Source organism: Prunus mume, linkage group LG1, assembly GCF_029339155.1.
Source record: "Prunus mume cultivar Tortuosa linkage group LG1, ASM2933915v1, whole genome shotgun sequence".
Taxonomy (NCBI): Eukaryota; Viridiplantae; Streptophyta; class Magnoliopsida; order Rosales; family Rosaceae; genus Prunus; species Prunus mume.
In genome coordinates this window covers 12,193,926-12,215,811 of record NC_142698.1, presented here as the reverse complement: position 1 = coordinate 12,215,811, position 21,886 = coordinate 12,193,926, and the positions used below count along the sequence as shown (strand labels likewise).

At 36.3% G+C, this 21,886-nt stretch overlaps 3 protein-coding genes across 8 annotated transcripts; 1 reads left to right on the top strand and 2 right to left on the bottom strand.

The window, feature by feature from the left end:
* Positions 1 to 269: 269 nt before the first annotated feature.
* Positions 270 to 3,653, bottom strand: LOC103342182 (RNA-binding (RRM/RBD/RNP motifs) family protein). 4 transcript variants are annotated; one of them, XM_016796705.2, is made up of 10 exons: positions 3,157 to 3,653; positions 2,949 to 3,011; positions 2,476 to 2,560; positions 2,309 to 2,377; positions 1,988 to 2,063; positions 1,689 to 1,737; positions 1,212 to 1,324; positions 1,059 to 1,128; positions 573 to 658; positions 270 to 483 (listed from the first exon to the last, which is right to left on the bottom strand). In XM_016796705.2, exons 1-10 carry the CDS (start codon positions 3,487 to 3,489, stop codon positions 441 to 443), a joined length of 987 nt encoding a protein of 328 aa, XP_016652191.2. In that variant the 5' UTR covers positions 3,490 to 3,653; the 3' UTR covers positions 270 to 440. The 4 variants fall into 4 exon arrangements, with proteins under 4 accessions (XP_016652191.2, XP_088910274.1, XP_016652190.2 ...); XM_089054148.1 differs by having other exon boundaries at positions 1,988 to 2,060; positions 3,157 to 3,651; XM_016796704.2 differs by having other exon boundaries at positions 1,686 to 1,737; positions 3,157 to 3,649.
* A 730-nt stretch (positions 3,654 to 4,383) lies between these two features.
* LOC103342268 (SUMO-conjugating enzyme SCE1) lies at positions 4,384 to 7,145 on the bottom strand. Its single transcript, XM_008245879.3, has 5 exons — positions 6,906 to 7,145; positions 6,732 to 6,815; positions 5,314 to 5,466; positions 5,112 to 5,225; positions 4,384 to 4,706 (listed from the first exon to the last, which is right to left on the bottom strand). The coding sequence occupies exons 1-5, from the start codon at positions 6,972 to 6,974 to the stop codon at positions 4,644 to 4,646; spliced, it is 483 nt and encodes a 160-aa protein (XP_008244101.3). The 5' UTR covers positions 6,975 to 7,145; the 3' UTR covers positions 4,384 to 4,643.
* Positions 7,146 to 11,185: 4,040 nt separating this feature from the next.
* LOC103337705 (kinesin-like protein KIN-4A) lies at positions 11,186 to 21,854 on the top strand. Of its 3 annotated transcripts, none has more exons than XM_089046521.1 (27): positions 11,186 to 11,497; positions 11,865 to 11,988; positions 12,597 to 12,743; positions 12,841 to 12,990; positions 13,353 to 13,594; positions 14,072 to 14,259; positions 14,344 to 14,468; positions 14,683 to 14,719; positions 14,990 to 15,081; positions 15,216 to 15,323; positions 15,408 to 15,521; positions 16,089 to 16,182; positions 16,397 to 16,509; positions 17,236 to 17,334; positions 17,439 to 17,552; positions 17,633 to 17,749; positions 17,861 to 17,941; positions 18,615 to 18,686; positions 18,939 to 19,032; positions 19,113 to 19,138; positions 19,469 to 19,566; positions 19,648 to 19,746; positions 19,907 to 20,128; positions 20,403 to 20,565; positions 20,849 to 21,004; positions 21,094 to 21,410; positions 21,500 to 21,854. In XM_089046521.1, the coding sequence occupies exons 2-26, from the start codon at positions 11,872 to 11,874 to the stop codon at positions 21,304 to 21,306; spliced, it is 3,081 nt and encodes a 1,026-aa protein (XP_088902647.1). In that variant the 5' UTR covers positions 11,186 to 11,497; positions 11,865 to 11,871; the 3' UTR covers positions 21,307 to 21,410; positions 21,500 to 21,854. The 3 variants fall into 3 exon arrangements, with proteins under 3 accessions (XP_088902647.1, XP_088902646.1, XP_088902644.1); XM_089046520.1 differs by having other exon boundaries at positions 11,187 to 11,455; XM_089046518.1 differs by having other exon boundaries at positions 11,187 to 11,502.
* Positions 21,855 to 21,886: the final 32 nt, after the last annotated feature.

The window sequence follows — 21,886 nt, the reverse complement described above, 5'->3', positions numbered from 1 at the left end:
ATCAATGCTCCTTCATCCGTGATCAGTTGAAAATATGTAGTTTTGATTAAATCTTGGACCCTTGTTGCGATAAAATAGTAAAATCTTGAGGATCTTCGGCGAGATTTTACAAATCTTTTTTGTTTTGTTTTGTTCAACTCGCAAGTTCTGGTCCGTATTTTTTTACCATTTACACTACCACTCTGTCACCACAAAAATACAGGGATCGCTTTCCATTCTGAATTTGAAGATATAAAACCATAGCATCACGAATTCACAATGGGAATGGAAAAAAAAAAAAACATTTCCATTATTGGGAAAATGACCACAAATCATCATAACAGTTTAACCCTGATACTACAGTCTACCTATTCTTGGTACAAGCTTAATGTAAGATGTGGATCCGCTTCTGTGGGCATGGAAACGAGCAAAAAGGCATACATCTTGTTATTTTCTTCATATTACTTTGGCTTCTTCCGCATTCCCATTCGTGATTTGGCATACCTGAGATTCTTGTTAAGCAAAACTTGTGACAGAGAAATCAACAAAAGCCAAGGACAGAAAAACTTTGGAGGTGAGCTATTAAAGGATACTCCAATCTCATGCCTTCGCCCGTTGTCGACGAGTAGAGAATTGTGCCTTGCAGATGACTCAGCGCTCCACTTGAGCAGGCAGTATCCTTCAGATAAGACAAAGAATATAATTAGAATTGCAAAGCAGCTCTAGAGGCGTTCGGATCAGGAGATTGGAAATTATACCGATAACTAGAGGCTTCTTCTATATACTTGACACAATAAAATCAAAAAATTTACAAAATGCAACAGGATAAGGATTATGGAATTTTACTTCCAATTTTCAAATGCTACCTACAAACAGAACATTCCATATCCAATGTAAAACAAGGTTCAAGTGTTCAAAATAAATGAGAACTATGTCAGTTTTCACAACAAGGTTCAACCCTGTTAAAATTAAACCAGAATTATATCAGTGTTATTTACATCTTATAGGCTCCCTCTCAGAAAGGCCGTGTTTTATGGTTATATTTAAGACGGATGATAGAACCTAACAGACATGGGTACCTGAAAATCAACAAATGCAACTGGAGCTCCATATGTGCTCTGCATCTTCAATTTTATGAACCCAGGGCACCTAATAAAAACAGTTAGAAAATGACATCACAGTATTGCGGACTATACATATGAATCTACAATAAATAAAATATAGCTACTAACCTTGAAAATACTTGAATCAGCTCTTGCTCCGTACAAGTTGGCCCCAAGTTAGCCACGAAAATAGTTGGGCATGGAGTATTATTTTGTGGAAAATGTTGTGCTGCAGAATTATTCTGCCAATGTATAAAGGCCAATAACACTCAGATGTCCGTATAAAATAAAAAATAAATAATTTTTTTTAAAAAACTCAGATGTCCGTATTTTTATATTTTTTTTTTTTTAAAAAAAAAAACACTCGCATGTCCATATAAAAAACAAAAACACTAAGATGACATTTCACATGCATATTATCTAACATTTAATTTAAATAAAAAGTGAGATTCCATAAGAAAATATATGAATAGGAGAAAAATACAAATAGATCTGCAAAAGGCAAGCTTAGCAATCCAGTATCTAACAAGCGATGAACATCGACTTGAAGATGAAACAACCCTGAAAAAATAAAAGAGTGCAAGTAGTGAAGAGATAAGATACCACGTTTCCAGCTATTGCCTCATGTACAGGTATGCCATTGAAGTTACCATGACTGAAAAGTGAAGGAAAAAAATAAATGAGTACAAGGAATTCCGTAGATTTATTAAAGTGACTATTTCAAAAAGGAAAATACTATACTCCAACTTCATGGACCAGGGCGTCCAGAAACTGCTTTTACTAATCCCTTGGCCTTTCAGCTAGTAGTAATATATTTTAAAATAAAATATGTGCTGATTATTGAGCTACAAGTAGTCACTTCCATGTAAACAAAACAACACGTGTGCTCAAGCAGTGCAGATGACCTTGGTGCAGATGGATAACCAATGATGTTGTAAGCAGAATTACCCATTCCAGGCATGTGAATGCTGCCAACACCTGCTAGTGCCCAAGCGTGCAAAACATGTGCAATGTGAGCTTTTAGAAGAATGTGTCCTCCAAGTGACTAAGTAATAGTTTCTGATCTCGTAGACCAGTCAATCATCAAATAGATACGGTAAAGAAAAGCAATTGTAAAGCACAGTGAGATCATAAAGTACATCAGGATAATTAGTGACAAAAAAATTGCAGACAAGAAATTCATACAAGCACTCCCTTACACAAGCAGTTAGAGGCAATCCTCTTACCAGAATCAGGAGCACCCCTTGAATATGATGAACCTCTAGCTTTCTTATCGGAGCCAGATCTTTCATCATCTACATACAATGATCAACAATAGCACAGATTGCAGTTCAAGTCAGTTAATATGTGTAAGAGAACAAACAAGGGACAAAGAAAGTGAATAGAAATAGACCTGTTCTTGAGCGTTTTGACCTAGAATTAGATTTTGCTAGATCAATATATAATGTTGACCCCTTCTCAAGATCAAACACCATCCCCTGAAAACACAGTTCGGAATCAAGAGCTCTTGGTTAAAATTTTCACCTAAATTTTACATATAGTGTAAAACTCACCAACACAGTGAACAATAATAAAACCCATACAAACAAACAACACAAAAGCCAACTGCTAGTACTAAAGATCCGCCATTCTCCACACATGAATAGGCATAAGCTATTTTACCCTAAGCGAGGCTCTTCAATTCAAACAATTTGCAACAGACTTATAAGTTGGGTGATAGTCCCGAAGATAACTATAAACTGTGAAATACCAACTAATACTATCCTAATTTCCTCTACTGTATAGATGAGACAGCATTGTATATTACAGCGTTTATATACAGATACCCAACTATTAATGTCACAAAACAATGCAAGGTCTACTCACATTCAGAGCATGCATTGCCCCGATCGCAGACTGCTGATCCAAGAACACCGCAAAAGCAAAAGGCTACATCACCAAAAGACCATGTCAGCCCACAACAACTTCAGTGACAAAAAACCGATTTATATTCCAACCCAACTGCAAAGCTCCAAACTTTTTGACCGCTACAGTAAGCTGATAATATAATTTAATTTTCAATTGTCAGCAATACCTGAGACTTCTCGGTTGGGGTCCGGAGGTGGGAGGACTCGTAACCCGGAAACTCGCGAAAGAGGTTGTAGATTTCTCGGGGCTTGACATCTTCGGGAAGACCCGCGACAAATAGGGTCCGGACCTCGTCGTGTGACGGTTGGGGGACGAGAGCGGGCGCGTAGGAAGAGAAAGGCGGTGGGTGTTGAGGGAAGTAGGGCTGAACCAGGTGGTGCTGTAGCGGTGGCGCCACCGACGGAGGCGGTTGAGGTGGTGGCGGTTGTTGGTAGTATGGGTAGTGGACGGAGCCTGGTGGTGGAGGCGGTGGCGGGTAATAGGCAGCCATGTCGTCCATTTTGGAGCCCTAGAAGAAGATGATTTTGGGTTTCGGGTTTTTTGTTTTATGATATTTGCATCGGCAGTGCTGCAGTGTCACAGATGGGCTGGGCCGGGGAAGTTGGAGCTGCGTGTATTTTATTTTATTTTATCAAAATCCTACCCTTCTTTTTGTTTCAAAGTCCCATCTTTTATTTACTTTTCGGTTGGAACTTGAAATTATTTAGATAAGATACTAGAAGAAAAATAACTAAATTTTGAGTGTGCTTCCAAAACTAAATTACGATCAAAATTATTTTCGAATATGAGATCAAAGCATTTTTCACTTGGTTAGACCCATTGGCTGTAATATTTAGTTTATTTGCAAGTGAAAATCAATTTTCACTAGTTGAGATCAACAAAAGTGTCACCATTATGACAACGGAAATAGGAGGAAACATTATTTGGGCATCAATTTATTGGATCCCCAAGTAAATCTTTAATCATGGGCTAAGTGAATCATGTCAACCATCAATGCTGTAAGAAAAAGTTTGGGTGATTTATTCAAGTGAACCATTTTAAGAGGAAGCTCATCTACTCATAACTGCTTTCTATTTAGAACATTGAAATTTTGCACTTCATGAAAAAAACACATGGAAATAATTCCTGAACGCTTCTCCGCCCTAAGATTTTCTGCCAAAGGTTAATGGACCTGATTATTTTGATCCGCGGATCTCAAAGTCTGCAATTTTCATTTTTGCAATACCTTAATTACTAGAAACAAAAGAGATTCAAAGTGAAACTGAATACGAATAAACACAATACCTTGAAATCAAATCAAATGGTACCTAATAGTGTTTGGGACTATTTTGGTGCTTGCATTAGCCTTCCTCACAACCAGGAACGAGAAACTCATGAAATAACACAATTGACATAGTCCTCCCAACACGAAAGATTGCGTTTCTCATTGACAGAGAGTATGACTGGATCACTCGCTAGTGTGTCATTCACTAGCATAATTTAATCCAAATGATAAGAGGAAAAATAATTCAAGCAAGTAGTTCTACACAGGATGTCAACTAAAACTTGCAAACAACAATCTCTTACATGAGCAGTTTTAACACTAAACAAAAGGCAACAACCGACGGTTACCAGAGTACCAGCATTTTCTTGGACTAGAAAGCCAGCTTTGCGTTAAACTAGAGGTGGGTATTGCTTGGCCTGCTGCCGAACCCTTTTCTTGTACTCCGTGGCATCCTGCATAAAGTCAAATTGCAGAGGGTAAGAACAAAAATCAAGCAAAGCAAAGGTAAATTAATTCCTGTTTAACTCATAAGAGGTGGTCACTTCTCCACACTTAATCCTATTCTCATATGCATAGCCACCAACAGATAGCACAGCAATGGCACCCTAAAGTTGCAGTCACTCAGGGTGAGTTCTGATGCTAATTGCCACTGCCAGGATTAATGACGCTAGATGAGACTCTACTGGACGTCCCAATAATATGCCATCACCTCAGAAAATGTGGAAATGCAACCTTCAGAGTTTGCATGATGTATACTGCATTATACTAGCTTTACATTCATTAAAGAAACAACAGAGCCTTCCCTCCAAATTTTGCTGAGCAATGGGGAAACAAAAAGTTGCTAAGGAGCAACATACCTGAATGAAGAGGTGATACCCTTCTGTCTGTGCAGGATCAGCAGGATTTGGCTGATCCAGTAAATCCTGAATGCCCACAAGAATTTGCTTCACGGTTATTGCTGGTCTCCAACCCTACATATAAGACGAAGAAAGCTCACTAATTCTCCATGCCAAAGAAGTTGCTATATGTAGAAAACTTAAACAAACAGAAGGTACTCACACTGTCCTCATTAAGAATTGATAGACAAACAGTTCCAGATGGATATACATTTGGGTGGAAGAAACCTGGTGGGAATTTACACTTTGGAGGCTTGCTAGGGTAGTCTTCACTGAAGTGAAGGGTAAGTGGGAAAAAACCCCCCTCCCAGTCAGTCTGCAACATAATATTAGTAAGAAATGTTAATGCCAACAGAAAACATTACATTTTATGAAAGCCTCTTTATTTCTTCTAATTTAATGTACATTGTCCACTCTAAATATAGTAAAGGCATGCTGCTGTTGATAAATAACCATATAATGCTCACATTGCCTGATATAAAAATCCTTTTTTTTGGGGTAAATTTCCCTGAAGTACAAACCCTTCAAATAAATACCCCATATACATATTTAACACAAACGATGTTGAATGGACATGAAAACAATATCCTAAAGGCATAAATTTGAAAAGCAAAAACTACGACATAAGGAGATAAAGACACTACAGATAATAGAAAAAAAACCCCCAAAAGAAGGCCATTCCTGCTGAGTCTTCAACTAAAATCAACACAAGCTTCTGCATTATGGTACAAAATGTCAGAAGCTACATACACCAAAAAAAACACAAAATTATTCCATCTCTCTAGATAAAAAAAAGCCTTGATTCCAAAAGCTGAGGTATGGTATGTAATAACAAACTTTCGAGTATGAAATGGCTCTGTATTTTTTTTATTTTTTATTTGGCAACACCATTCAAGTTAACATATGAATCATTCTCCACGGACCAGATCAGCACAAAACATGGATACCCTTGAAAACGTCAAGACCAGACTGGCTCACAAATAGAGTTATAAAAAGATAACTCATTCAACCTTTCATTACAATCCATGAACACGATAATTTATGAAAGTGCTCAATCCAACTAAATCCCATCTCAATCATGCAAGTAACACTAACACCTCATGTTGCAGACATGTATTCTCAACAATAAATATAGCAACGCTCTTCTTTTGTCAGAGAGTTTAGTACGCTATGCATTGAAACCACACATTCAACATGGATTCACCTCATCAATGGTACTGAAAGACAACTCGTACCAAACTATGCGGCAAAACAAACAACAAATAGGCAAGTATAATGAATAACTTAAGGAGTTCTAGGAGAAGCTTTCTGCAATAATTTTTTTTTTTCAGTCATTTGATCAATTAAGAAAAGGTACTTTGCACTAAAAATTTTCCTTGATTGTGTTATGGCAAATTTTCCTGTCTTCTCCATAAGAAAATTAGTAACCTTTGAACAAGAATGAGAAAAACCCATCTCAAATGGAGTAACTCCCTTTACCCAATACTCTATTGGAACTAAGAAAACCAAACAATTCACCAGAAAAATAACAAGACCATAAAAACAGTAAAATTCAAAGTCCCAATAAGTTTGAGAGCTTACACCGGTCTTGCCAGGAATCGTGCAATGCCACACCATCAAATTCACCGTCCCATCAGATAAAGTCTCCGGCTTCGCAACAAAACCCTAGAACCCAAAAAACTAAAAAAATCAAAACCCAAAACAAAAGATTTCGCAGTAATTCGGCGAAACAAAGATATGGGTAGATGTACAGACATGAGGGTGGTTCTTCCGCCAGGCCTTCCGCTCCTCGGCAAGACGACCACGAGCTATGCCTCCAGACATGGCGTTGTTTGTGGGTGGGTGGGGTTCGAGTTTCTTTCTGGTTTGGGGGTTTTTTTAAAGAGAGAAAATTGAAGGCAGCGACTTTCGGTTTTGGTGGCTGGTGGAGGTGGTGCGAAACAGCAGATGGATGGGGGCGATTCTCACTTTTATGGGGCTTCGAATCAATTGGATTATAAAAAGCGCTGCTTCCGTAAAAGTCAATGAAATTGCTAATTTTTAATTTTGTTAAATTCTGGCGTGAGAACCACGGCACTGTAAGTAGTTCACGTGACTCACCCCACCACGCTTGAAGTGACTGCTTATTAATGAGCTACATTGATTGTACGATACTGCGGGCGTCGATGCCGTAACCAGAGGTTCCAATTCTATGGGATGGGCCCTATTTTAAGGCCCATTAAGCCCATTGTCCTATGCTCTTTCATGGGCTTTATGCATGGGTCTTGAGTAATTGGGCGGGAACTTTTTATGGGACCCACCCAAGAGACTTTATATATTTTTCTAAAGCGAACATTTTTACTTATCACTTTAATCCAAAGTGTATACTCAACACCTATATCAACACTTAACATGTGTCCATAAGCATAACCATAGTGATATAAATCAAAGCAAAAAGTTGACTATATTTATACATATGGACACATGTCAAATATTAAGAAATGTGGTGAGCATACATTTTATATTAAATTTGTGAGCAAAACTATTTCTTTTTACCAAATATATACGTGTGCATCCACGTGTTCACACGTCACTAAAGAATTGGGAACCGCCTAAGTTATGTAGGTGAAAAAATAAAAATGGACCATCTAGGTCACGCATGGCACAACATTCAAATTATTTGCTTACAATTTTACCAAATATATATATATATATTTGTGGAGACATTAGGTTTGGCATTGAAATATTTTATAGGTTAGGGTGCTATTTGAAATTTGGATCATACTTCTGAGGTTCAAAATATAACTTACACAAAAAAGTTAGAGATTAAACCCAGTATAAAAATACATTAAGTTTAGAAGCGATTGAATACACGTGATGTTAGTGGTTTTTTTTTTCTATAAATAAATCAAATCAGGGAAGGGATGATGGAAGGAGATGAAGCCTTCACTAGTATACAACCACATTCAAATTTGACAAAAACATAATTGCAATGAGACCTGCCAACCAAAGAATTAGGTTTTCAGCGGTTACAATTTGCTTAACCGCTGAAAACACATCTTATTGCAGTGGTGCACGTGGATATGTTGACAAGTGCATGAAGCTTGACCTGGAAAGAAGAGAGATAAAGCTTTAGACTTTAAAGCCATTGCACCTTAAATGGGCAAGACAGGGCATGATTTACTAAAAGCAAGGAATTTGTAACTGGGATACTTTGAACATCTGGTTCTGGAGGACCACACCACATGATCACAGCTGTAGTTGTATAGAAAGAAATCATCTTTATACACTTACTATTCCACGTTGCATATACTCAATTGAACTACCCCTTGAGGAAGAACTTTTTGTACGTTTTCGTAATCCGACCTAACATATCGGCGCGATGTTATAAATTTACTCAAATTATAACACGTGTAGTGTAGTGAGTCTAGGTTAACCCACGCCTAAGCTTAGGGTTGAGTTATTAATAATTGATTCTGGTAGATTTTGTGCTGATATATATATTGTTGGTATTTTGTGTTTGTGGGGGAGAATCATTTTAGAAAGCATAGAAAGTTTGCATAGGGGATGATAAAGATGGGAGCATCGAATGAAAAGGCCCACGAGGGCAGGGCAGAAAGCACAAACTACAAAGAACGAAAGTAAAAAGAAAAATGGAATAAGAGCAGGAGCTCCAATCTTCTGTAAACAAAGTCATAGGGAAATGGCCAAAGGTAGAGGAATTTCTTGATGTAAACAAATCCTATGTAACATGAATAAATTCCTTTTGATCATTGTGATCGATTGAGGCTAAACTTTACAAGTCCAGAAGAATAAAAAGTTGAACTTTAAGGCAGGTTCGCAAGATTTTCAAACCATGCTTAAGCTTAATTATTCATTTGTCTACAATTACTTCCCATATATGAAGCACCATTTTGCATAAGAATGCTTCTACTACCACCTTCAAGTTTCAACATGCTCACGTTATTCTTTTAATCAGTCCTGTTAAGTTCTAAAGAAAAGAAGAAGAAAAATTAATTACATGCCAAATGACGTGACAAATGATATATACAACCAACACATTGACACATCATGTACACAACCCACCACAACTAGTATGGTGCCTTTTGGTTTTTTTGTTCGCAAAATCTGCTGCCTTGGCAAAGGTTTTTGAAGAAGAAAAAAAAAACCTATATGGCCTCCATCAACTACAACACGAGGGAAATATTATTTTCTCAAGTTTATTTGTATTCTTTGTTTCTTTTGATAGTGTTTAATGAAATATTATTTTTTGACCCCCAAAAAAATAAGGAAAGCTTTTAACGTTGGACTCAATAAAAATTCTCGCAAGCCCTTCAACTCGCATTTGCAGATGTAGTAAGTAATTGAAACTAACAAGTGGGAAGAGGCTTTCAAAAACGGAATGTTAACCTAATTTTATTGTTCTTATGTTTACAACTAGTACATATGTGAAACTTAATTATTTATATTTTTGCACTTTGCATTTGTGAAGCTTATTCGGTTGGTGTCAATAAATTTTGATGGATTCAAATTGCAAAGGTAAAATTTTGAGCTAGCCCACCCATCGAAAAATTCATAATTTTGCCCTTGAATGTGCATATTATAATTACTTATTCATATTGTGGTACATAAAATGTGTCTTTGTATTGATTTAAGCTGTCAATGTCCTGTGTAGTTGTGCAACCTAACCAATCTCTCTGTTTTTTTTGTCACCTGTGTTAGAACTAGCTTTCTTTAATATGCAACCTTAGAGTAAAATTTTTGCACAAATGACCATCATTTTTCTACAATTACAAAGCAAACCTTTTCGATGTAGACCTTATTGAGTATGACTTGTCACCTTATTACGAAAACAAAGGAAGTGGCTTGCAATTCAATTAATTTTTTTTAAATAGTTTAACTCTAACCTCTCTTACTTTTTAGACTAGCTTAGGTTGGCAAAACTCTTGTCGGTGCAGTCCGTATCACCTAATATATATATATATATATATATAAACAAGAAGATTATGATAACATCAAAGTCTTAAAACAAAACCAGTCCATATCCAAAACCAATAGGACTATTTGATATCATTTGATGGGGCCTCATTCCGGATACTTGGCTCGTTTTGGGGAGAATCCGATGGATGAAGGTTTCGAAGGGTTAGGTGCATAGACTAGAAAGCTTGAACTTTTCTCTTTTGAAGTTGAAATCTTTGTCTTTTTTATACCCCTTTTTTGGGTCATTCTTCATTTCTTTAGGAGAAAGGACAATTTGAACAAACCTTATAACAACAACATTTGGGTGAGCTAGCTTAATGCTTCAATTGTCTTTTACCACATTCATATCCAAGCTATGTATTTACAAAGAAAGGGGCGATGGTTCTTGCTTTTATCATCATATGATTAAAGACATTTCTCTATCTCTTTTGTTTTTTTCTTTCTACAATTCATTAATTACCCAAACAATGACTTTTTCTTTTTCTTTTTCTTTTCCCAAATGTCAAGCACAAGTTTATAGTTCCATAAACAGAAGAGTAGAGTTGAGCCCAACCATTTTTCCCAACTTATATGTTATTTTCGCGTTAAGGGCGTAGCCAAAGTTAGGCTTGAATTGACTTTTCCCTCCACCTATTTTACAATTCCCTCTAAAGCATCTTCAGGGACGTCTTCAAATTTTAATCAAATTTTAATTAAAATGGCTAAAAAGCTATTATGAGCCAAAGTTAAGCTAAAAATCCTAACTACGTCTCGCATCCAATTGAGTTCTATTCTAGTACTGTCTTTTTAATGTGATCATCTGGTGTGGGATAAAAAGTTGGTGTGCGTAGAATTTTCCATATGTAAAATATAAACAAATATAAAAAAGAAGAAGAAAAGAAATAAAAACAAATATAATACCGTTATCAAGCAGAAGTTAACTAACAGTGGGAGATTTCTCAGCTTCATGCCCAGTAATATCACTGCAATTTTAGAATAATATTTTATGGTTTTTGCATCTTGGTAACTGAGTGGAGGCACATTATTTTTTCTCCTTCTTTTGTGTTACCGAAGAAAAAAGATAATTATATATACTTGTTTCAAGGTATCTCTGTATTTTTTTATTTTTGTTCTTTTGCAAGAAACCAAGTACTGTCGACAGTTGGTAATACCTCGAAACCAAGTGTACGGTTGAAGACTGGAGGTTGGCTGGCCTTAGCTTTGGCCTTTCTGAACAGTAGGCAAGTGGAAGCACAGCACACTGACTGGGAACTGGAGGGCAATTTGGGAAAGCAAAGACAGACACACACAGCAGCAGCAACCAAGCAACCAAAGTCTTCAGCTTGGTTTGGCTTTTGGGTGACTCGGTCAGTGATTGAGCAGTCAAGAACAAGGAAAATGATTTGATAGTAACGTATATTTACACCAAGTATTTCTATAATTGTATTGCTTCTGTTGTTGTTGTAGTTGTTATCTCTGCCTCCTTGCCTTTGCCTTTGCCTTCTGCTAGTCTTCTTTTCAAACCAATCCTAAACCCCGCCCTCCCCTTTTTTCCAACCACAACTCTCTCTCTCTCTCTCTCTCTCTCTCTATGTGTCTGTTGAAAACCCACTTGTTGTTGCATCATTTTCTTCATCCTAACTCCAACTGATTAGAAAATGAGATCAAGATTCTAACAAATTTTATCTCTTTCTGTATAACCCATCTATTTGCATGCCGTTTTTCTCTCTTTTTTCACTCTTCCCTTTTTCAATTCACTCTCTTTATTTGTGATAGTAATTCAATGGAGGCTTCAGAGAATTGCTGTGTCAAGGTAGCCCTTCACATTAGACCGCTTATTGATGATGAACGCCTTCAGGGTTGTAAGGAATGTGTTACTGTCACACCCGGAAAGCCTCAGGTACTCTGCTTTCTGTTTGCAATAAGGAAGTGGGTTTCTTGATATTGAAATTGTTGGTGTTACTGTATTTGGATATCTGGGTTTTGTTTTTTAAGTTAAGATTAATGTGAGGTTTAGTTTGTCTTTTTGGTGCATAGTCAAATGAATTGTTGGTGTTTCCAGATTGTACCTCTGTCGAATTAATGGAGTTTTTGTAATTTTGTGTTTCATCTGTTATGTGTCTCTGTTTTTGGAAGTGGGCATAAAGCATGAAGAATTAGAAGCCATTCTCTCCTTTGTTTATGTTACTTATCGTTCATAGGACTTAACTAGTTTGGTTTTTTTACAATCTGAAATTTGGTAACAACCCTATGCGGTGGTGTGTGATAAAAATCCAGCTTCTTGGTAAGTGTTAAATCATAGTCTGTTACATTTTTCTTTTCGGATATTTTCTGTTTCTACTGAGTCATCTTGATTTAGGAAAGTTAAGATAGAAGGTGATAAATTTAGGAAAGTTAAGCATTTGGCATAATACCTTTTTTCATATTAGGTGGCTATGTTTGTGTTTGCAATTTTTTCGCATGCTGTCATAGTTGCTGATAGTACGATCTTTGTTGACCATGGTGCAGATAAAAATTGGCCCACATTCTTTTACATTTGATCATGTCTATGGAAGTGGTGGAGCTCCATCACCTGCCATATTTGAAGATTGCATTTCTCCACTTATTCATGGTTTATTCCAAGGATACAATGCTACTGTACTCGCTTACGGTCAGGTAATGTCTGTCCTGTACAAAATGTGCCTTATGTTTGAACAAGACCATGCATCAGGTCTCCTGTTATTTTAACAGTTGAAATATAAATATGCTGCAGACAGGATCTGGAAAGACATATACCATGGGAACTGGCTCTGGAGATGGCTGCCAGACAGGGCTGATTCCTCAAGTTATGAATGCATTGTTCAACAAGATTGAAATATTGAAGGATCAAACAGAATTCCAAATGCAAGTTTCCTATATTGAGGTACATTCCTTATATTTTTCATCTTCCTACTTTTTCATAGATATGTCCTCAGTCATGTGCTTCGAAAAACTTGTAAACCATATGCAATGACCAAAAGGAAAAGGCAAAAAGAAAGAGAAGTGGAAAATGTTATAAGCAGTCTTGATTGCCTGTATTACAGATGATACATCCCAAAATATCTCTAATTTTTCAAAGGCGACTCGAAAACGGACCTTCTTCTGGAGAGGGGTCCAACTCAAAACAATGATAGTATCAGCAAGTCTTTCTACAATGGCTAGTTATCTATTACTTTTCATAGAACAATCTCTCGCCAATTGTTTTTTCCATAATAACATAATTAATTAGAGGGTTTACATTTTCAGATTCTGAACGAAGAAGTGTGTGACTTGTTGGATTCTCTATCTATGAAAATGGAGACTACAAATGGGCATGCCACAAAAGTTGGAAGGCATCCGATACAAATTCGTGAAAAGTCAAATGGAGCTATAACACTAGCAGGATTAACTGAAGTTGCTGTAAATTCGTTACAAGAAATGGCCACTTGCCTGGATCAAGGATCATTAAACAGAGCAACGGGGAGTACAAACATGAACAACCAATCTAGGTAAACCTTGAATTTCAAATTTTCTTTGCCATGCAAATTCACTTTTTGCTGACTGATAAGGTCAGTTTCAATGTTTTTTTTTTTTTGGGTTCTGACCCCCAAACCCTGCAATCTTGTTGGGTAAGGTCTGTTTGTCATAATGGTCGGAAATATTCAATTGTTAAGTATATCCAATGCACTCATTACTTTCCAGCTTAGCATGAAAACTCTAAATTTTGTGAAATATCAAGGTTTATAAATAAAATTGGGAGGAACTTGGTTCTTTATAGATATCTTCAGCCTGGGACTTATTGATAGAGTCCTTGAATTCAAATAATTTTGTTTATGGTATTACTGTTTCCGGGATAAAAAAATATCATTTGCAAGGATGCATTGGTGTAACAATTGAAGTGCTAGAAAATCTTGTTACACTTACAGTTTAAGAGTGAATGCCCATAATTTAATGGCATATGGTTCCAATTTTTATGGTGGTGCCAGTCGATCACATGCCATCTTCACAATCACATTAGAACAGATGCAAAAAATCCGTTCAGCTTTTCCCGGGAATGACACTCCAGATGAGGATATGGGTGAAGAGTATTTTTGCGCAAAGCTCCATTTGGTAGATCTTGCTGGATCCGAACGAGCAAAGAGAACAGGTTCCGATGGTCTTCGGTTAAAAGAAGGTTGGTAAACTGTTTCTGAATGTAATCGTAATGTAACTTTCAATCATAAGGTAATGAGACTTGTAAATATTAACTTATGAATAGGTATACATATTAACAAGGGACTTCTTGCACTTGGTAATGTCATCAGTGCGTTGGGGGATGAGAAAAAGCGAAAAGAGGGTGTGCACGTCCCTTACCGAGACAGTAAACTGACTCGACTTTTGCAGGTTAGATAAACATGACTGTTCTGCCTGTTATGCCTGAGATATAATTTCATGTAAAATCTTAGCGTTAAATTTCAAATGTACATGCTGATGCTGGCATGGCAATGCGTCAACATTACTTTTGAAACATCACTTGTACACTGGGGGATGAAGTTTCTGTATTGGCTTGCTTTATTTTTTCCTGTTCTGATCTGGATTCACTTGTGGATTTTGGCAGGACTCACTTGGTGGAAACAGCAAAACTGTAATGATAGGTAACCCTTATGAGCTTGTTACGATGATGTGTGCTTTGGTCCAGTGCCATTAAGAATATAGTGTGACATTTATTCATACTTCCCTTGCTCAACTATTTCATTGAACTGAGTGATGTGTTTTCCAATATGGAAATAATTTTTTATTGGAAGAAATAATCTTGGATCATTTGTCTACTTTTCAACAAGATAGTCTGGAATTTATCTCCTCTTTGATTGAAGATGGATGCCTTTCATGCTTCTTACTTTTGATGAAATTTGCTATTCTTCCAGCTTGCATCAGTCCTGCTGATATCAATGCCGAGGAAAGTCTTAACACTCTGAAATATGCAAATCGTGCTCGTAATATCCAGAACAAGCCTATTGTAAGTTTGTCAGATGACTTTCTTATGACTAGGTTTGCTAAAATTCCCTTTACACACTGTGTTAGTTGATGAGTACAGTGTTTCATATTCCATGAATTTGGACCAACATGAAACATTCTTGTTTTTGGGTACAGGTTAATAGAGATGTGATATCCAATGAGATGCAAAAGATGCAAGAGCAGCTAAAATTATTGCAGGCAGAGCTATGCGCTCGTGGTGGAGCTCCATCAGATGAAGTGCTGGTATTTTGCATAAAATAGATTTTTCATTGATTTAAATTAATTTATGCACCTTTTGATGGACACAAAAAGAAATTGGTTGCATAGGTTCTTAAGGAAAGGATTGCTTGGCTTGAGGCTACCAATGAGAATCTTTGTCGAGAACTTCATGGATACCGCAGCAGATGTGCTGTTGTGCAGCAGTGTGAAACAGATGTGCAAGTATGTCAACGGAATTTTACTGTTTATGTCTTTCATAAGTGATATTTAGCTGGTTGAGAATTTAAAAATATCATGTCGGTAGTTAAGCCTTATATCTTAATGTATAAAATCTTGAGCTTATACAATCATTGTTAACGGGGTTTTGCGTTGGATGCTCCAACTATAACATGGTATTAGAGCGGGCAATTCATCCACATGTTGGCCCAATTTACCACACATGCTTTCACATCACATTGTCACCCAATGTAATTCATACATGTGTTTGGCACAATCCAGCCACGCGTAAGGGGCTGTCGGGAATTTAAAAATTCCACAGGAAGCATTCTAAGGCTCAGGCTTAAATCTCAGTATATTAAGTCTTGAGCTTCTTCTACCCATTGCTAATTGGTTTTGTGTTTGATTTTCCAACTTCAACATATCTTTTACTTATTTGATTGAAAAAAGTTTTCCTAGATGTCACTAACTAGGTATATTAAGGTTGTAGTTTGACATCATATTCAAATTTATATAACAATTTACGATTTAATTGCTGGATGATCTTCATGTTGATATTTTTCCACTTCTCAGGAAGGCCCTGTTTGTTTCCCAAAAAGTGATGGACTTAAGAGGGGCTTCCAGAGTATGGACTCATCTGATTATCAGATGGGAGAAATTACATCAGGTAAACACTCATTCCGTTCATAATTTTGACCAATTTAGAAGAATGATGTTTTTTCTTTTAATTTTCTTTAAATAAGAAAATTTAGAATAATGTTGTTAACAGGCCAATTTTGGTTGGGCTTGATTTATGAAATGCTTATTCTGATACATAAATCATCTTTTTACTTGGTAGTTTGGCCTTCACTTTTTTGGAATAAAATTGCCAAATTTTGTAGGCGAAAATTCTAAGGAAATCGAGGAAGTAAAAAAAGAGTGGGAGCATCAACTTTTGCAGAACACTATGGATATAGAGTTGAATGAGTTGAACAAACGCTTGGAGCAAAAAGAGGTTTTACTTTCATCTATCTTTCCATATGCAAGTTATCCATGGGATGGGATTGAACTTGAAGAAAAATACTTATAATCCAACTAATATATGTACTATGTTTATAAGTTCTTTAAATAATTTCATTTCATACATGCATAACTGATCTAATGGTTGAAAAATATAAGTAAATATGGTTATGTTCTGTATAATATATATATATATATTTATTTATTTATTTTTTGGGGTGAAATTTCTGTATAGTATTTCATTATAACATGCTGGGTTCCTAATTTTTCAATTCCGCAGTCTGCAGATAGTCCTACTTTGTTATGATTGTAATCTTTCTAATATTTTATATATCAGAAAAATGAATACATGGCTCAGGAATGCTTAAAAAAAGAACAGATTTTTTTTTTGGGGATGCAATGTCAATCTGGACTGTTCTTAGACTTTTGCTTCTGTAAGTTTTTTTTAAAAATTATTAATAACTGTATAGTGAATATGTACAAGTATAGTCTTGATTCTTGAGTAGACTTGCCTGACAATCTCCAAGCAAATTTAATTTGGTGTGACGTGAAGTCGTTTTCACTTTCAGTACCTTAATTATTTCTGAATTAACTGAGCTGGCAGTCAGTGTCTCAATCAACCTTCATTAATCCTTTTGGCATGTTTTTATTTATATAATGGAATGGAATGATAACCTTACCTCTGCGCTACCCCAAAGTCATGGCTTCCACTTTTTGGCAGTCTGAAATGAGACTTTTTGGAGGGATTGACACTGAGGCACTGAAGCAGCACTTTGGAAAGAAAGTTTTGGAACTCGAAGAAGAGAAAAGAATTGTGCAGGTCAAATAGAACATGTTTGACTCTTTTTATGTTGCTAAAATATATTTGAATTTTGATTGTTTAATATTCCCTTATTTTATGGCTGATATTCGTAACAATCACAGCAAGAGAGGGACCGCTTATTGGCTGAAGTTGAGAGCCTTGCTACTAACTCTGACATACAAGGACAAAAAATGCAAGATGTGCATGCACAAAAATTAAAGTTTCTCGAAACACAGGTGATGCTGTGAAATATTTAGATGCCATTCTGCCGCCTATATTTGTGCTGATGGTTGAATGTTTCAATTATGAACCACAGATTTTAGATCTTAAGAAGAAACAAGAAAACCAGGTCCACCTTTTAAAGGCAAAACAAAAAAGTGAGGAAGCAGCAAAGCGGCTGCAAGCTGAAATACAATATATCAAAGCTCAGAAGGTTGGTTCTCTTTTCTCCGTATTTCAGACAGTTCTGTAAACAATGATGTGAATTGTATAATTTTTTTTGTAACTTTTGGGTCTTTGTTACCTGGTTGTTCTTCATATGCAGGTTCAGTTGCAGCATAAAATAAAGCAAGAGGCAGAACAATTTCGACAATGGAAGGCTTCTCGTGAAAAGGAATTGCTACAGGTGCTGTACCTTCCATAAAAATATGTAATCTGGTCATCTTTAATACCTCCAAATTCACGGCTGGTGGGTTTTTAGTAAAGATTTTATTATTTCCTTGAGATATATATATATATATATATATATATATATATTACAATTGGATATTGGAGCATTTAAGCAACTGGATATCTTTACTTTTTCAGGAGGGGTTAAGAGCTGTAATGTTTGTTGCATGCACTGGAAATTCAGAAATTTATGTTATGACATTCCCGTTAAATAAAGACATATCATCATGTTTGAGAGAACTGAAACAGAATATGAAGACATTTCAATAATTACAAACTTAACCTACTGTTATAAATCTGTGTCTTGAAGCCAATAATTTTTTTCTTAAATATGAAGTGCAACAATGCTTTCTTTTGGTATCATGTTGTTGTATTACCTTACTCCGTGGACGGTTTGGTCTAATGGGCTTCACCTATCATTTTGTATCGTATTACACATTTTTTAATGTCTCAAAGTGCTCTTGATATTTTGGAATTGGTTGCCAAAAGTAGGCCCTGTAATCCTTTTGGGGTTTCCTTGTAAAGGCCATTTTATTTTAGTCGTGCTAATTCTTGTTATGTCATTGCTTTCTATTCTTGTATTATTTAGTGCTGGTTTTGAAGTTTGATTATGATTTTATCACAAGCAGCTAAGGAAGGAAGGGAGGAGAAATGAGTATGAACGGCACAAGCTTGAAGCTCTGAATCAGCGCCAGAAAACGGTAAATATTTATATTTGGAAATGCAAGCTGACAGTTAACCTTCCCTTCTCTCATTTCGACCCCCAAAAATAAAATAAAAATTCCCTTCTCTCTGTCATCGATGTCTGCTTCACCATGCGTGCTAAATTGGTAAACTTTAAAAATGTTTTAAACAAGATATATGCTATGTTGGGAGTATGGGGTAAATTACTTTTTCTCATTGATATTAAAATTTTTATTGAATATTGCCAATCATTTTAATCGATCTTGCAGGTTCTTCAAAGAAAGACAGAAGTGGCAGCAACTGCTACCAAGCGGCTTAAGGAGTTGTTAGAAGCTCGCAAATCTGCTGTACGTGACAACTCAGGTAATTCTTTTTTTTTATTCTTTTGGAAGTATTCTTTTGTTACATAATCTCATTTCCTAATTTAGTGTTGTCTCCATCAGTTAACAGGCATACTTCAGCTAGCCAGGTAAAGATCTGTACTTTTCATCTTAGTGCAATTTTTAAATTTAATGTTGGGAACATCCGTATGTCAAATCCAGCAACATTTTTATAGGTTGGACAGCTTAGGCTCACAATGACTCATCCCTTTTCATATCTGGAAAGAAATTAATGTATAGCCAAAAGTATGCTTATTATTATTAGCATGGCTTGTTGGTTTGTATTTACTCTAATCGATCGTTAAGCCTGTGGTTCTTTTAAACCCAGCCTAGAAAACTCTAAAGGAGATTTGTTTATTGACCTATTATCTCTGCTATAATTTTATATTAAACAATTTCAATATGAGTTGCATCTCCAGAGCAATGAAAGATCTTTACAACGGTGGCTTGATCATGAGCTCGAAGTCATGGTGCATATGTATGAAGTTCGTTTCGAATATGAGAAGCAAAAGCAAGTGTATGTACTTTTATTTTTCTGATACTTTCTGTATATTGCAATGAATATGTTTAGACTGCGATTAATGAGAAAGTATTGTAGGCGAGCCGCACTGGAAAAAGAATTGGCCTTACTTAAACAAGCAGATCAGCTTTCTTCTGAAGGGCAGAGTACCCAAAGAGGAAAGAGTGGATATTCCAGGTATGTCTGCTAAATTTTTTGATGTATGTATGCATAAATATGCAGATTTAAACAGACAATGACTACACATGCAAGTTGATATGCAATGCAATACAATTGTCGTGTTTTGTTAGTATGATACTATCTCCATTTTGACATTTTTGTATTTTCAAACAATCAGAGTGTTATCCATGTCACTGGATGCAAGAATGGCAAGAATAGCTTCACTTGAGAACATGCTTGGCATGTCTTCAAATGTTCTCGTGGTGATGGCTTCACAACTGTCAGAGGCAGAAGAAAGGGAGCGGAGCTTAAGTGGTCGTGGGCGTTGGAATCAGTTGCGTTCAATGGGTGATGCTAAGAACTTGCTTCAATATATATTTAATGCTGCTGCAGAAGCAAGGTGCTTATACAACCTACATAGAATCTGATGGAAGCTTTATTGCATTCTTGAGGATTACTTTATTTCAACTATTGATACACATTCTTTGATGCTCAGTGAACTGTTTAAGATTTTTTAAGAATAGTATATGATGTTTGGTCACATATTTTGAGATATAGTTTTTGTCTGAGTAAATATTACCTCTTCGCAACAGCAAATAAGAAAATTAACAATGAATAGTCCCTAAGTTGTGATTACAATGTGTGAAGTTTATAACTTGTTCCTGTTTCAACAGGTGCCAGTTGTGGGAGAAGAATATGGAAATTAAGGACATGCAAGATCAACTGAATGAGCTTGTAACTCTACTGCGAAAAAGTGAAGCACAGAGAAAAGAGCTCGTGAAGGAACAAAAAGTGACAGAACAAGCTGTTGCTGTTGCCTCAAGTACATCCGCTTTGGTGAGACCACCTGCTAAACATGTCATGGTTTTCAACATTTCTTGCGTTATAACTTCTTCTCATCCTTAGCTTGGGAAATTTACTTGGAAACCCTTGTTTATGAGATCAATATGCTTATCTACCATGATTTAAATGGTTATTTTAAAGCCTAACATCCTAATATCTGATAAAGCATTATTTAGTAAGCTCATATTTTACTCCACATTTTCTGTCTCAAATTTATACCTCTCCGTCAATTTTTGACTTGTTCTTACTACTACTTAAATGGGATGGGACTCAACAGGGGAATTCACGCACTTCATTAAAGCACTGTGTCGATGATATGAGTGGTCGTTTATCTCCAAGGTCGCTTCCGGCACCAAAGCAGCTCAAATTCACACCTGGAATAGTTAGTGGGTCAATTCAAGAGTCGGCAACATTTCTGAACCAGACACGAAAGGTAATTCATTTGCTTTCAGGCTATCTTTAGTGTTGTAATTCTCCTCCTTGCTTAAGAAAATAGTCATCATTGCATCATGGTGAGTGCAGATGGTACCAATTGGGCAATTGTCTATGAAGAAACTAGCAACTGTGGGTCAAGGAGGGAAACTTTGGAGGTGGAAAAGAAGCCATCATCAGTGGCTGCTACAGTTTAAATGGAAGTGGCAGAAGCCTTGGAGACTCTCAGAATGGATCAAGCACAGTGATGAGACAATAATTAGATCAAGGCCTCGCCCACAAGCTCGGATAGATATTATGTGATAACTTCATTTTCATCAGCTTCCTTTCATGTTGTACTTGTACATACATCTTGACTGCCATATATGATCCAACATATGGCTTGGTGAAAACAACTGTAACTGCCGGTAATCATTCTCCTCCTGTTATAAAATAGAAGCACAAAAGGCTTCATTCTTGAAATAATGAAACTGCATTCTTTGTTGCCTGCATGCAGGATGCAGGGGTGTTGTAATTTGGCAGGAGGATGGTAGGTTCGACTAACCAACTTTTCATGCAAGCAGTCTCATGAAACTTGCATAAGACGGCCAAATTGGAGTGCTGTTGCATCTGGTGGAAGAAGACACGGTCATGCAAGAAATAGGTGGTTTATGATGCTAACATCTGGTGTTGATATGTTTTCCTTTTTCCTTTTCTGTACATCGTCCATTAGATACATAGGCATACCACTTAGTTTGTCAGAATTTGGCTTTGGCATGTGATCTTTTGTTTTTGTACTTATTTTCTCTTTTATTATGTGACAGTTTTACTCAGACAAATTTTTTAAGTCAAATGAACATAGACTTCATACACTTTTTTACTTAAAATTCCAATTGGCTGATAA